Here is a 14,979-nt window from a genome sequence, read left to right on the forward strand (position 1 = left end):
AGAGAGAGAGAGAGATCGATCCGCGTGCAGTCCAGCGACCTTTGGATTAACAAACAGAACGAGTTCAGCTCGTGTGAATAAAACAACATGTGTAGAACCTGAAACCGAACCCGAACACATCCACAATAATCTCTTCATGAAGCTGCTGAAGAAGAACCTGAGAGAACGGTTCGGTTCCGATGAGGGATGGAGCTTAAAAGCGATTTCACTTCGAATCCGAGTACCGCAAACCGAGTAAGAGAACACGAGCGCTATCCGCCTGTATTATCAGACCGCTGTTCGTGTTTATTACTGTGATTATCAGACAGATGTTTAATACCTGCAGGTGTCACGTGCTCCTCATAAATGGAGAAGCTTCTCGAAATGTCTGATTATCTTCATCTTCACCACCATCATCCTCGTCCTCGCAGCATCTTCATCTCTTCTTTGGTACTTTATAGGTGAGCCATAAGCCATAGTTTGACTGTCATGGTGACATCGGTTTACTTTAGTAAAGTTGTAATAAAGTATAGTTTAGACTAAAGATCATTGTAAGTGTGTGACATATGCTACAGTATGAAATGTGAGGTAAACAATCACAGATTTTACATTTAGGGCCAATCTGTTTCTTGTTTACATCCCTGATAGGCAGCGAACATACATCTCAGAGACGTCTATTTGATGTCTGCGTTTACACCTGCAAGATGTATTTGATTTTTGCTCATCTGCAATACATCTCTAAGACGTTTCATAAAAGATGTCATATAGAGAAATATTGAAGAGTCGATGTCTGCAAAATGTCTTGGATTTAGAGTGTCAGAAATCAGATGTTTTGACCCACCAGATGTATTCCAGATCTTTAGCAGATGTGTTACAGATGTGCCTGTGCTATCTGGGATTGTTAAATAGTTTAAATGGGATTGTTAATGTGTCTCTTTATAGAATACAGGGTTTGGGTTCAAGAGCCGCGTATTATTCAGCAGTACACGGCCAGAGTCTCCATTCTGAATGAGAACTTCACCAAAGATCTCTCCAGACATGAGAGCTCAGAGTTCAGAGTTCAGTCCAAGCGTGTGCAGAGCATGGTGAGACTGGACCTTCCAGAACCACCATCAGACACCTGCGCTTATCATCCCAGCTGGCATTTCAACGTTGATTCTCTGTTGAATTAACGTCAAGGACAAAGTTGAATCAATTTTGATTTACCTTTTGATTTTTTAATTGAATCAACGTTAAACAAACAACTGACAATATTTCAACCAAATTTCAATGTATATTTTTAAGCATTTATTAACATTTAGCATTAACTGTTGTATCAACGTTGAAACAAAACTTACATTATTTCAACCATATTTCAACGTTGATTTTTAAGCATTTTATTAGCCTTTTGCAAACATTTAACATTAACTGTTGTACCAACGTTGTAACAAGAACTGACATTATTTCAACCATATTTCAACGTTGAATGTCGGTCATATGTCTGCTGGGAAGACTTTGCTTTTATTATTTGTGTTATTTCATATCTACACATCTTTCTACAGTATTTGAAACAACAGGAGATGAAGTCATTTACTGATTGTTTTACAGGTGGAGAAGTTGGTGAAGTCCACAGATCTGTCCAGATACTTTAACTCTACGGTGGTCTTTGCTTTCGGGTGAGGTGCGGTCGTTTTGCCGTCTCTCCTGAGAGTCGAGCGGGATCTTCATGTCGTGTCGTTGTGTGTTTTTTTAGGGACGGCAGTCTGGTGGCTCATTTCTGGCTGCTCCTCTCGGTTCCCAGCAGTCACAGAGATCAGATGAACGTTCAGCGAGTGAATGAAAGTCTTTACCGAGAGCTCCAACACTTTACAGGAAAAGATGAACGGCACATCTGCACTTACGATGGTTTTCAACTCCTACTTTCATCTCTCACTATAACCGGTAACATTCATCAAATTCATTTACTTTCTTCTGTCTCGTGTTTGCAAACTTCTCTTCATTTGGTTTTAATGCTTTATGTTTTTACCTTCCAGAAACGACCCCTAAAGTTATAAATCTTTTTCAAGCTTCGTTTGGTATGAAAATATTATGATTTCGTTTCTTGCTTTTGATGTATTCTTTAAATTTTATGTTGGATCTTTTAATGTCTGAATGTTTTGCATTAGAAATTAAACCCGACAGTTTTATTTTACTGAAAGATGCAGAAACATATTTTGACATGATGGTGAAAATGAGGACAAGCTATTATGAGATTGTGTGGGTGTAGATAGTGTGATGATCTGTGAACTTAGACGTCATACATCCACTAAAAATCAGTTTGACCTCAGTGAGGTAAAAGTTATGGCAGAAAACAGAAGTTTATTCTTAGAAAAGCTGCTGTGCTGTTTATCAGCAGATCTCACACACAGATATTTTCAGTAAAGTGACATTTATAAAGTGCTCACCACTGAAGATTTTAGACAAGCTTTTAAATTTGTCATGATGACCTTCAATGTTTCATCTTCTTGTGACTGTATATGATGAGTGTCAGTTGATCACAGATATCCCTTCTGAAAAATCCAGCTAAGACCAGCATAAGCTGGTGAGCTGGTGTTAGCTGGTCTCCCAACTTGGTTTGAACTGGTATTGCTGGTGTAGCAAGCTTGTCTAGCTGTGTTTTGGTCACTTTTTAAGCTGGTCTAGCTGGACTTAGCTGGTCATTAGCTTTGCCAGGCTGGGAGGACCAACTTAGACCAGCTACTGCCATCTTAAACCAGTTAAAACCAGCTATCAGCTTATGCTGGATTTTTCAGTAGGGATAAACACAAGTTATATCTTTACAGATTGTTATCGGTATCAGTCGGTGCTCTCCGCAGACGCTGTGATACTGGAAGGGCCGAATACACAGCGATCGTCCTGTCTGTGGCACCTGAGGGCTGCTGCGGGCTCCCGGCTTGAGCTGAGGGTCGAGTGGCATCTGTCCGAGTGTCGGGATCGACTGATCATTTACGACTCCGTCACTCCCACAGATACACACCTCATCACCTCGTGAGGAAAATATTCAGCTTTCATTCTTACCATAAAAGGAAATTTTGTGATTTAAGAGTCACGTGATCTCTTTTAAACATCACACAAATTAATTTCTTTATGAATAAGTCCAAACGTGTCCAGATCATCTGAAGGACACTGAATCTCTCTCTCTCTTTCTCTCTGTCAGTCTGTATGGCTGTAGCAGATACGAGCAGATCGTTCAGGTGTTGTCATCTTCTGACTGGATGACTGTAGTTTGGAAAGAGGGCCTGTATAATTATAAAGATCCTTTCTCTCTGAGTGCACGAGCCTGGCCGGATCAGGGTAACACATCTCTCTTTTAGGATCTTATGATGGATGATCTTGATGATGATAAATAAGTGAGTTGTTGTTGTGTGTTTCTACAGATTGTTTATTCACTGTTGTGTTAGAGAAGAGAGATGGCGTTCAGGGGATTTTACAGACTCCTTTCTACCCCAGTTATTACCCTCCAGACACCAACTGCACCTGGCTCTTTACTGTAAGAGATTTACAACATTTACTGTAAATATTTTCTGTCTTATTGATCTTTAAAGTGATGAGGTTTATCTGTTACCATCAGAAGTGTGTGTTGCAAGTGAAGTTGCTGTTATAACACAGTTTGTGTGTTTAGGTGCCGTCTGTAGAGTTCGGTTTAACTTTGGCTTTTGAGGGATATGAATTGAATCGTGCCAGTTACACGCAGACCTGCACGCAGGGCAAATGGAGCATCCAGAACCGCAGGTTTGTCGTCTCATTGCTGTCCGGTGTTGTGTGTGTTATTGTGTAATGATAAAATTGTGTTTGCTGCGTTCAGGATGTGTGGGATTCGAGCGCTGCAGCCGTACGCCGAGAGGATTTACATGCTGTCCTCCGAGGTCACGGTCGCCATGACGTCAGAGGTGTCGCTCACGGGTCCGGGGTTACAGGTTCACTACAGCATCTTCAACCAATCGGATCGTGAGTACGAACCTCCAACGTTTACAGGCTGTGACCGACGCGAGTGAATTTTCACACCGTTTCCATCCCGCAGCGTGTCCGGGTCAGTTCCTGTGTAACGTCAACGGCCTTTGCGTCCCCGCGTGCGACGGTATCGCCGACTGCCCCAACGGCCTGGACGAGAGAAACTGCGGTAAAGTCCCTCTTATTCACTCTTTCCAATATTCTCGAGAAGCGTGTGACTAACGTCAGGTAAGATTTTCTGAAGACTTCTGAGGAAATGACGCGTAAAGGAAGTGAGAAATGACGTGAGATGCAGGAGAGTGGGCAGTGAGACCGACACAAATAAAGCCATGAACTTCAGAAATCATTCCTAATATAGTTGTACTGACTGCATTTGTTGTGTTGTGTCAGTGTGTATCGCTCAGTTTCAGTGTACAGAAGACAGTCGGTGTGTTGACTACTATAAAGTCTGTGACCAACACTCAGACTGCAGTGAAGGAAGCGACGAGCAGAACTGCACTCATGGTATCACACAAACACACAAAACAACACAACACAACACACATCTTTTGTAAAGTCAGCTTTATTTATACATTACACATTCTTTTAAAACATTGTATAGGACTAATAGACAGGAAAGTAATGAGATGTGATGTTAATGAAGGACCAGCAAGTGTAGGAAAGTCAATTCTGTTCTGCTTGAGTTTCAGGTTTGTGAGCACTATTATCAATCAATCAAACTTTATTTATATAGCAAAACCACCGGAGTGGACCAAAGTGCTCTACAAACTCATAATAAAGTAGGCAAAAGAAATAAAACACAGCAAGAATATCAAAAAGTTTATAAATCTTTTAAATCAAACACTGATGATGTTTAAAGGAACCCAGAGATAAAGACTGTATACCGTACTTTACAGACTATAAGCCGCACCTGAATATAAGCTGCATCATTCAAAAATGCGTCATTGAGACGAAATAACATATATAAGTCACAGTACGTCGCGTTTATTTAGACAATTATTTCACAATATCCAAGCTGAAGAACAGACATTTAATCTGGAAAGGTGAGTTATTCAACTAAACAATAGCAGACAGAACAGCAGGCTGAAAAGATGTCTGTATGTTAAAGTAATATTATCAGTTATTTAAACAATAAACCATAACATACAGAACTTAACTGGAAGGTTGAATAGTCTAAATTAACCAAACAAGCCAACTAGCGTGAAGTTCGCATACTGGTCATTCCACATTACTGAATCCATTCAATTACATAAATACACAAGCAGCATATAGCGGACTCTCGCGGCTGTAGACGGTAATGATGTCTTTTGCCTCATAAATGTCAAAATTAACTCATACTGACTTACAAGACGCAACTGACTAAAAGACGCAGCACCAGCCAAGATATGAAAAAACACGGCTTATAGACCGAAAAATACGATATGTTAAAGAATTACTGAGAGTTGAAACAAAAAAGTCCAATCACATGTAAAGCATCTCTTTAGAGAACAGTGATGTCATCATCATCATTGATTGGCTCTCTTATATTACACTACGATCAATGTGATCCTAACCAGACAGCACCCAACAACAACACACAACTGCTCTGTCTGTCCACACTTAATGTGAAAACAACACAATCACAACCAGTTTATATTATCTGTTGTTTGTTTTTTGATTGTTAAAGTCTTTCCGTAGTTTAATAATTGTTGACTTTGATTGACAGCTGTGCCGTGTTCAGACCTCACATATGTGTGTGGAGACGGAGCGTGTCTGAAAAAACCAAACCCAGAGTGTGATTTTATCACCGACTGCCCAGACAAATCTGATGAGAAATACTGCGGTAAGTGTGTGTGTCTCTGTGGGTTGGCATATGTGGTTTACGGGGACATGAATAGTGTATACAGGTTTTTTTCTGACATTGGGTTAGGGACTGGGGTAGGTTGGGGAATAGAATATGACAGCGTGTACAGTAGAAAATGCATTGTGTCTATGAAATTGTCCTCGTAAGCCACATATGCCAAGAAGTGTGTAATTGTGTTGTTGTCTCTATAGAATGTGGTCTGAGGCCGTTCAGCAGTCGTGTGGTGGGCGGGGCTGATGCAGTGGAGGGGGAGTGGCCATGGCAGGCAAGTCTGCAGGTCAGTGGTCGTCACATATGTGGAGGAGCTTTAGTCTCGGCCCAGTGGGTGATATCTGCAGCTCACTGCTTCTATGATGACAGGTAAACGATCGTGTCTGTCTGTCCAACCTGATCTCACGAATTTTTGTGGGATAGTCATGGAATTTTTTGCTCATTTTCTGTGGCATTCTCACAGATTGGTTACTCAACTGTTTTGTCCAATCATTGTCGCTTCGGTTTAGTGTTAGATTTACATAAAATGACATCCTTACCAAAACCCAACTCTAACCCCAATGCCAGGTGACAATTGTTTCAGAAAAAAATAGTATAATCCAATACTTACGGTGACATACTAACGCAAACACCAAATCTAACCCTAAACCGAAGCGACAATGAATGGACAAAACAGTTGAGTAACTAATCTGTGAGAATGACACAGAAAATGAGCAAAAAATTCCATGAACTTTGTGAGCTCATGTTGGTCTGTCTGTCTGCAGTTATTCTAGGCTGTTAAATATCTCTGTCTGTCTGTCTGTCTGTCTGTCTAGACTGTTCTCCCCGTCAGTATGGACGGTTTATCTCGGTAAACTTCGTCTCAGTGGTAACAGTCAGACAGAGGAAGCCGTCCGGGTGTCACACATTCACCTGCATCATTACTATGACGATGAGACGCACGATTATGACGCGGCGCTGCTGCGGTTGGTGCGGCCCGTGTGGCCGGGTACTTTAGCTCATCCCGTCTGTCTGCCACCCAGAACGCATCAACTGGAACCGGACCTGCTGTGTTGGGTCACGGGCTGGGGAGCGCTCCGAGAGGGAGGTGACGAACACGTTCAACAGCTCTTCTCCCCTTTATAATCAAACCTTAAATACAAGCTTAGAACGCAGATCTCTCTTTCTCTGTGTGTGTGTGTGTGTTAGGAGGAGCAAGTGATGTTCTGCAGAAAGTAGACGTGCGATTGGTCAGTGAACAAGCCTGTGTCCGTTCCTATGGTTACGCCATCACTCCCAGAATGATTTGTGCCGGTTATCGGAGCGGAGGGAAAGACGCGTGTCAGGTCAGCATCACGTTTTGTATGGTTCATCATCTGTAAGAGGCTGAAGTCACAGATGTTTGTGTTTTTTGGGTTCAGGGTGACTCCGGAGGGCCGCTGGTGTGTCAGGAACCGTCTGGTCGCTGGTTTCTCGCTGGCGTGGTGAGCTGGGGCAGAGGCTGTGGACGGCCCGATTATTATGGGGTTTATACGCGTATCACCAAACTCACCACCTGGATCAAACAGCTCATTTCTTCATGAACTCTTGTGAGTTTAGAGACGATTCAAACGGGTCAGGAGAAACCTTACAGACGAGAACTGTGAACAATAATAAGAGTTTCATGAGTCTTCTGGGTAATCTGGACTACGACAATGTGAACATGAGTTTATTTCTACACTGGTTCTGTTTAACTGGACTGAATGAAGAGAATAAGAGATGTGTTCATCCTCAGGTAAAGCACACAGACGGCTAAGCATTGCTGTTTATTTTGTTTTAGTGATAATCAGATAATATATTTACTAAAACATTTACTCACCTTCCTGTTGGTTCAAACCTCTTGACTTTTGTGTGTTTGAATGTAGGTCCAGGCTTTTGTTATCATACGATGAAAGTGAACAGATGATCTCACACATTATAAATGAGACACGAGAATTAATTTATGAAGACAGACACTTTATTGTGGTTTATTCAATTCAATTTTATTTAAATAGCACTTTTCATAATAGTTTAATTGTTCCAAAGCAGCTTTACATGAATAAAAACAACAAAAGCAGCTACGATTAAACCGTACTAGTTAGAGTAGTATTAATGTAACGTATAGAAGAGAGATCTAAGTTAAGGCAATGTCAGCTGACTCTTGAGATCACAAGTTTTAAAGGTCCCATATTGTCAAATCTGAAATTTCATGATAACCGATAACTATGTAAGTACCATTTAAGTTTCAAAACAGTCATTAAACAGTTGAATGCACACAGCTTGAAGTAGCTGTGAGTTAAAACGGTTTGTTTATACTTCTGTAAAATCGTGATGTCACAAATACACAGTCGTCGCCTTCAGTCTCCACACCGAACACTGTCCACCACCCCACCCCCTTTTTGCCAAACAACCAATCAGGCCAATCAGAAGAGAGGCTCATTAATATTACTTATTACAGGCCAAAATGACCGGGTTCTTAGCAGAGCTCCTTAAAGAGGAGCTGTAAAAATATATAGAGATTGTTTTTGGTACTTAAACTGCAAATGTAATTTCTTAACCTAAAATAAAACTCTAGAAAGCTTTGAATTATGGGACCTTTAAATAGATTTTCAGAAGACCATCAAACCATGAAATACTGACACCCAGCGGACAGCTGCAGAATTACAAAAGTTAATATCCAGGGTGTCTCTCTCTCTCTCTCTCTCTCTCTCTCTCTCTCTCTCTCTCTCTCTCTCTAATAACTTACTATCTTCAGTCTAGTGACACATTGTCAAGATTTTGCATAAGCTTCTTGAGATTTCCCCCTGAGATGATTTTTAAACATGATCTATTCTGGACTCTTATTGGCTGCTTTTTCTTTATTCATTCAACAATAAAAAAATTTAGTTTATGAATAAAATAAATACTGTCTGCATGTTTGAGTACTTGTGTAACACCACACATCTACTGTGATTACATCTTGTTTAGAAAAACTGTATTTTGTTCGAGCGTCGAGCAGAATAATGTGGGAGTTTTGGTGATAATTCAGCTGTGTGTGGTTACAGCAAACACAAATAAACCAAACCAGTCAGATATAGTAAAGGTTTGAGAAGCGTTAGTGCTGCTTAATTCACTGGTTGTGTCCAAATACTCACTGTAGGAGCCGAATCGAGCTTTGTGTTGATTCCATGTCTCTTTCTTGTGAATAGTAGTAATGATTATATGGCCATAGGGCTGTCTAGTGTCTACACCATCGAGAGGACGTTTGGGAGGCTGAAGGTGAAGGAGAAAGACCTTAAAAACAGAAGCCACATCATCATAGCTGAGAGGGCAAACAGTCTTTTGACCGTGTGGTGGTGTGCCATGTATTGCCATGATGAGATAAGCCATATATAAGAGACTGCTTTAGTTGTTTTATTTTACTTCAAGTTTTCTGTAACATTCTATCAACATCAATAAATGGTCATTGGACAAACTGGATCAATCTGTATTCCTCATTTACACAACTGCACACATGAAGTTATATCCAGCACAGCCACTAGTAGTAGCAATTCAGGGAGCAAAAGGCTAATACACCCACACTTGCGGTCGTTGGACTTGACTACTTACATGACGTTTTTCCTGTATTTTGCCCAAGTGTTCTAGTGGGCATGAAGATCCCAAGTGTGCCTGCACTTAGCGAGTGTAAAAATGTCAATCCATGTAATGGCGGCATTTTGCACCAAAACATATTCATTTTTTATTTAGGCTACTTGAAATATATATTTTTATTTTTTTTTAAATAAAATGAACACATTAAAAATTTTTATAAATAAATGAAAATTTAAAGATTAGCCTTTAACACTGCTCCGAAGCGGTATTTGAGATAGTGTGGGTTTAGTGTGCGTTAAGGGCACTGCAGTTTGCCAGTTTTAAAAGTGCACTCCACTTTTTTTTTAAATATGCTACATTTTCAGCTCCCCTAGAGTTAAACATTTGATTCTTACCATAGCAGGGGACTATTTTCAGGCAATGCGTAATATCACTTTGCCTGCATCAGCAAAATCCTTGATTATTACGCCAGAATGAGAATATAGTTCATTGCCATATCTGCCTAGAAAATCACAATTTTTAATTCTTCGTCTGTCTTAGTACACGATGTAACTACAGAAGAGTCAAGTTTTAAATAGGAAAAATATCAAAACTCTTTGGTTATTTTTTAGCGGGATGCTGGTGGTCTGATCGGATTCAGTGGATTGTGCTAAGCTATGCAAAAAGTGCTAGCACCAGACACTGAGATCAGCTGAATGGATTCCAAAATGGTAAAAAATTAATCTTTAACTCTAGAAGAGCTGGAAAATGATAATATTTTCAAAAAAATTGGAGTGTCCCTTTAAGACATGGGACAGTCTTGCGCACATACTTCCTCTCAAGTGGCCAAGACCGCAAGTGTGGGTATTTGGATGCAACCGCTGATTCAAACACACACTGATTCAAACACACACTGATTCAAACACACACTGATTCAAACACACACTGATTCAAACACACACTGATTCAAACACACACTGATTCAAACACACATTCATTTTCCAGCACACAATTATGACCTGCTGACATCAGCATCTCTCACAGATCCTAAAACCTCCAGCAGCAAACAGCTACAAACAAAGAGATGTACAGAGACAGGACAGAGACAGAAAAGAAACTATAGAGAGAGAAAGATTGAGTGATATATATATATATATATATATATATATATATATATATATATAGAGAGAGAGAGAGAGAGAGAGAGAGAGAGCGATCAATGAGTCACACTGAAGGTGCTGGAGGACGCAGTGGTGAGTTAAAAGACTTCTATCTCAACACTTTTGTGAATCTTTCAACAGTTGAACTGCATGAGTTTATGATTTGTCATATAAAGATCTCTAGATTCACTTCAATTCATTTAAAATGAATTATTAAAGACTATTACAGATCCAACTTCTGTGTGAGGACGTGGCTCTCTCTCTCTCTCTCTCCTTCTGTTTCTCTCTCTCTTTGTTTTCATCTGGAATTCATCAAACTCCATCAGCTTCATCTGTATGAATTCTTTGCGTTTGCTGTAGATAAGATGGTTGTTTGATCTTTAAAGATTTTAAAGCATCCTAATAAAGTTATGTTAAAAGTTTAAGGAGAATATAACAGACAGACAGACGGAGATACATCATGATTACTGATAAACTTTAAATATAAAGCTGACTGTCCTGCTGAATGATGAACAGAAACACATATCTCATGGGTTTATGATTTACAAACATTAAAAGCTCATGTTTATGAATCTGAAGATTACACTTCTTGTGTGTTTTTAAGAGGATTACCTGGGCCTCTCTCTCTCTCTCTCTCTCTCTCTCTCTCTCTCTCTCTCTCTCTCTCTCTTCAGGTGTCATCATGTCTGTTGTTTTTCTATCTGCATTGCTGCTTCTGCCCACTGTGGCATCTGGCTCCGTCTATTCAAGACTGCCGCCCAGACATTGTCGCAGGTGCTGTGATCAGCTGGACCCGCCCCTGAACCCCGCCTCCCATCCTGCAGCCAATCATACACCTGAGATTCGCACCTTTATTAACATGACAATCCTCAAAGGTAAAGTTCACATCATCAACTTGTGCAGACTCACTGAACAACTCAATTAAATTCAATTTTATTTATATAGCGCTTCTCACAATTGTTAATTGTTTCAAAGCAGCTTTACATTAATAGATGTAGGAAAGGCATAGAAAAGTGAGCGTAGTAATAATGTAACATATACAGTAAAGTAGTAAGTTAAGTCAAAGGTGGCAGACTCTCCAGGGGATGAAAAACCCCCCTAGGAGAAAAACCCTCCTGGCTAGTCCAGGGGGAAAACTCCTAGGAGGGGAAAAACCCTTGAGAGAGATACGTATAGACGGGTTGCACGGCGACGTCATTAACTGGTTGTGTGCACAACCGAGAGGCAGAAAGAAGAGACGTGTTGTGCTAGTAGCGGTGTCTGTAAGTCAAAATGCCAAGGAGATGTTGCGTGGAAAATAGTACCAACAGAGTCAGTGCTGGGTGCCTGATATTAACATACCAGTAGATGCGACTATTACGTTACATTATAATTCATACATGTATCACAGTAACACTGCAAAAATGAAGACAGAAAAACAGATCCAACTAAAATCAAGTTTTATTTATATACAAACAATAAAGAACGCTTTAATAATTAAGGTTGTTGCAGTAGCGGATCAGCTCACCAAGCGGGCTTTCTGCCTCCTGGATGCGCGCACCCTGTAATGTTTGTAAACCTGCAACCCGTTTATATATTTATATATATAAATACTATCGGGGTATGTGAACAGGTTAGCAAATTAAACTGGTTCTGCCGACGGTCGGAAGAGTGTTAACACAGAGATTATTGCTGTCACATCAGTCATGTGCTCACAATGTATTCAAATATTCAGTGACCACATAGACGGGTGGTGAATGTTTTCTTCTCAATCAATGCACAGCATAACCTTCAGTGATTCACCTCTAAAATGGTCAAGATCAAAATGATAAATGATTAAAGTCCCTATGAAATAAAAAATGTCTATTCTTAATTTTTAATGGAATATTGGAATGTTTATTATGAACAATTTATCAGTGTGGGTCATTATTAAAAAAAATCATCTGCCCCTTATAAACTTCAATCAAAATCAAAAACTGTACATCCGCCCTCTAACGGAGATCATTCTCTGCATGATGACATCATCTAGACGGCATGGGCGGGACCCTCCGTTAACTCCGCCCCCTCTAACTGTCAGTCTGCTGAGAGTTCTCAATGATACGCCTACTTTTCAATGTCCAATCAATTCACAAGCTATTTTCCTCACGGATATTCAGTTTCACTCGGAAATACATCACAATACGGAAAGTAAAGTGAAAGAGTAAATCTTGAATTTGTCTACAGGAGAGAAAGGAGAGCGTGGTGACCGAGGAACTCCTGGCAAACCCGGTGGTGATGGACCTCCAGGATTCAGAGGTGAGACCGGACCCAAAGGCAGTAAAGGAGACACCGGAGCTCCTGGTGATCCCTGTAAAGTCCAGCAGTCCTCTTTCTCGGTGGGCAGACGCAAAGCTCTGCACAGCTCCGATTATTACCAGGCTCTGATCTTTGACACGGTCTTTGTGAATCTGGACCAACACTTCAACATGTTTAAAGGCAAGTTCTTCTGTTTAGTGGCAGGAGTTTATTTCTTTAATGTCAACATTCACACCTGGAACTTTAAAGAGACGTACCTGCATCTGATGCACAACGACCACGAGCAGGTGATTCTGTACGCGCAGCCCAGCGATCGATCCATCATGCAGAGTCAAAGCGTCATGCTGTCATTAGAGCTGAATGATGAAGTTTGGGTGAGACTGTACAAACGTCAGCGAGATAATGCCATTTACAGCGATAACACAGACATTTACATCACATTTAATGGACATCTGGTGGCACCTAAACCTTAAAAGACAAAGAGACAGACAGTGAATATTCTTTCATTCTTCATCTCATACTGATGAAATGACTCTTTTTTTTGGTCATGAGATCTTTCATTTACCTTCATTGTCTCTCTGGATGAGTGATGATGATGATGATGATGATGTATGTTTAACATCAGGGTGTTTTTCTCATTTCATCTTTAAACACATAAACAAGGGGTTTTTGTCTGGACTGTTCCTTTAATTTCAGTTCCCTTCTAGTAAAATGGAATCAGTGTGAAATGATGCTGTAGATGTTTTCTCTGGCAGCTGCTCTAGGATCAGTCTTTATCTCGTCTTGTGTTCGTCAGTTGGGTTCATGAAGGCTCTCTTCAATAAAGAATCACAAATCTCAACCATTAATAGTTTCTCTTCACACTCGTCTTTTATTCCAGTTGTCATTTTATTTCATGAGTTTATAAACCGATGCTGTTAGTGCTCAGCTGTGTGTTTACTTTCTACAAATATTACTATAATTCTGATGATGTTTTGCTCATTTTGATATATTTTCAATTAAATTCAGCAACAAAACAATCACAAAATATTATCTGGAGTGTTGGTATTTTTGTATTCACTTGTCTTGGACTTTGACCGATTCCAGCAATATAGACAATTTCAGTAACAACAACATTAACCAACAGCTTTTGTGGCCCAAACCTAACTTCCAGTAGACTTCTGCATTATGATAACAAGTAAAATAAATAACCAGTCAATAAATTAGTGTAAATACAAATAACATAGCTAAAGTGTATGAACTATGAGCCAACGTTACTGTGCAAACTTAATCTATACGATGTTAACTACACATCCTTAAATTCTTGCCTGGCTGCCAAATCTGCACATCAATGATCTGTGCTCACAGTCTCCTCTTATCTTTTTTTATTTTCCACACAGAATTTGTTCCAGAGGTTTTGGTTTAGTCACTAGCCGTACTGACACACAAGACCAGAAGTAAACTCTGTGCCAGACGCGCAACAACACGCATGAGTCTAATGATGTGCGCGCTGCATTAAAGCATCAGCCATTTTCATTTTGGTCACAGATACAGCAAAATATACATATTTTCAAATTGTAAATATATATCAAAATAAAAACTGAAATTTATTTTGAAATATGTTTACCCTGAAAAAAAAACCCTACAAAAATATACTTATATTTTATACATACTTCATACATTTTATACAAACTTTTATATTTTTTTCTATATATATATATTGAAAAATATATATTTTTTAATAAAATTAGCAATGTATTTGTTGCCCCTAAAATACATTTGGAATGATATCTTAATATATATAGATTAAAACTAACTTCACACATATTTTTAATTGAGCTTTATTTTATACAAAATGTATTTAGCATATATTTAAAACATATTTTTGGCCAAAGAAATTTAATTTTTTGCCGTATGGGAATGTCAATAAGCAGCTGCATTACATTGAGAGCAAGCCTGAGATGAAAAATTCATCTCTTACATTCCTCAAGTGCAACAATCCACTTCTGTAATATATAAAAGGACACTGAGAAACATGTAGAGTATGAGGATTAGCTGTTCACACTTTGCAATAACCTCACTGTTGTCATCCGCGCTTGCGCTCTCGTAGCGTCTGCCGTTGCTAAGAAACCATGAGCCACACTCTCCATAGATTCACTGTTTCTCCATCAGGTCTTGTTAGGGTTGAAGGCAGTTAAACTCGGGGTCCCCATAAGCAAAAGGGTTCAAGACTTAAGA

The 14,979-nt window shown here is 39.7% G+C and overlaps 2 protein-coding genes across 3 annotated transcripts; both read left to right on the top strand.

Annotated features, from left to right (window-relative positions):
• Positions 1-14: 14 nt before the first annotated feature.
• tmprss6 (transmembrane serine protease 6) lies at positions 15-9,238 on the top strand. 2 transcript variants are annotated; one of them, XR_012370788.1, is made up of 19 exons: positions 15-234; positions 326-440; positions 922-1,064; positions 1,567-1,634; positions 1,712-1,899; positions 1,992-2,033; positions 2,781-2,985; positions 3,155-3,291; positions 3,375-3,487; positions 3,620-3,729; positions 3,803-3,945; positions 4,019-4,117; positions 4,339-4,452; positions 5,654-5,770; positions 5,983-6,151; positions 6,598-6,869; positions 6,971-7,107; positions 7,183-8,126; positions 8,265-9,238. XR_012370788.1 is itself a non-coding variant. In XM_055213603.2 (18 exons), exons 1-18 carry the CDS (start codon positions 187-189, stop codon positions 7,342-7,344), a joined length of 2,382 nt encoding a protein of 793 aa, XP_055069578.2. In that variant the 5' UTR covers positions 15-186; the 3' UTR covers positions 7,345-9,238. The 2 variants fall into 2 exon arrangements, 1 of the variants encoding a protein (XP_055069578.2); XM_055213603.2 differs by having other exon boundaries at positions 7,183-9,238.
• Positions 9,239-10,438: 1,200 nt separating this feature from the next.
• c1qtnf6b (C1q and TNF related 6b) lies at positions 10,439-13,791 on the top strand. The gene is made up of 3 exons (XM_055213627.2): positions 10,439-10,581; positions 11,163-11,363; positions 12,691-13,791. The coding sequence occupies exons 1-3, from the start codon at positions 10,548-10,550 to the stop codon at positions 13,233-13,235; spliced, it is 780 nt and encodes a 259-aa protein (XP_055069602.2). The 5' UTR covers positions 10,439-10,547; the 3' UTR covers positions 13,236-13,791.
• The last annotated feature ends 1,188 nt before the right edge of the window (positions 13,792-14,979 follow it).

Source organism: Misgurnus anguillicaudatus, chromosome 8, assembly GCF_027580225.2.
Source record: "Misgurnus anguillicaudatus chromosome 8, ASM2758022v2, whole genome shotgun sequence".
Taxonomy (NCBI): Eukaryota; Metazoa; Chordata; class Actinopteri; order Cypriniformes; family Cobitidae; genus Misgurnus; species Misgurnus anguillicaudatus.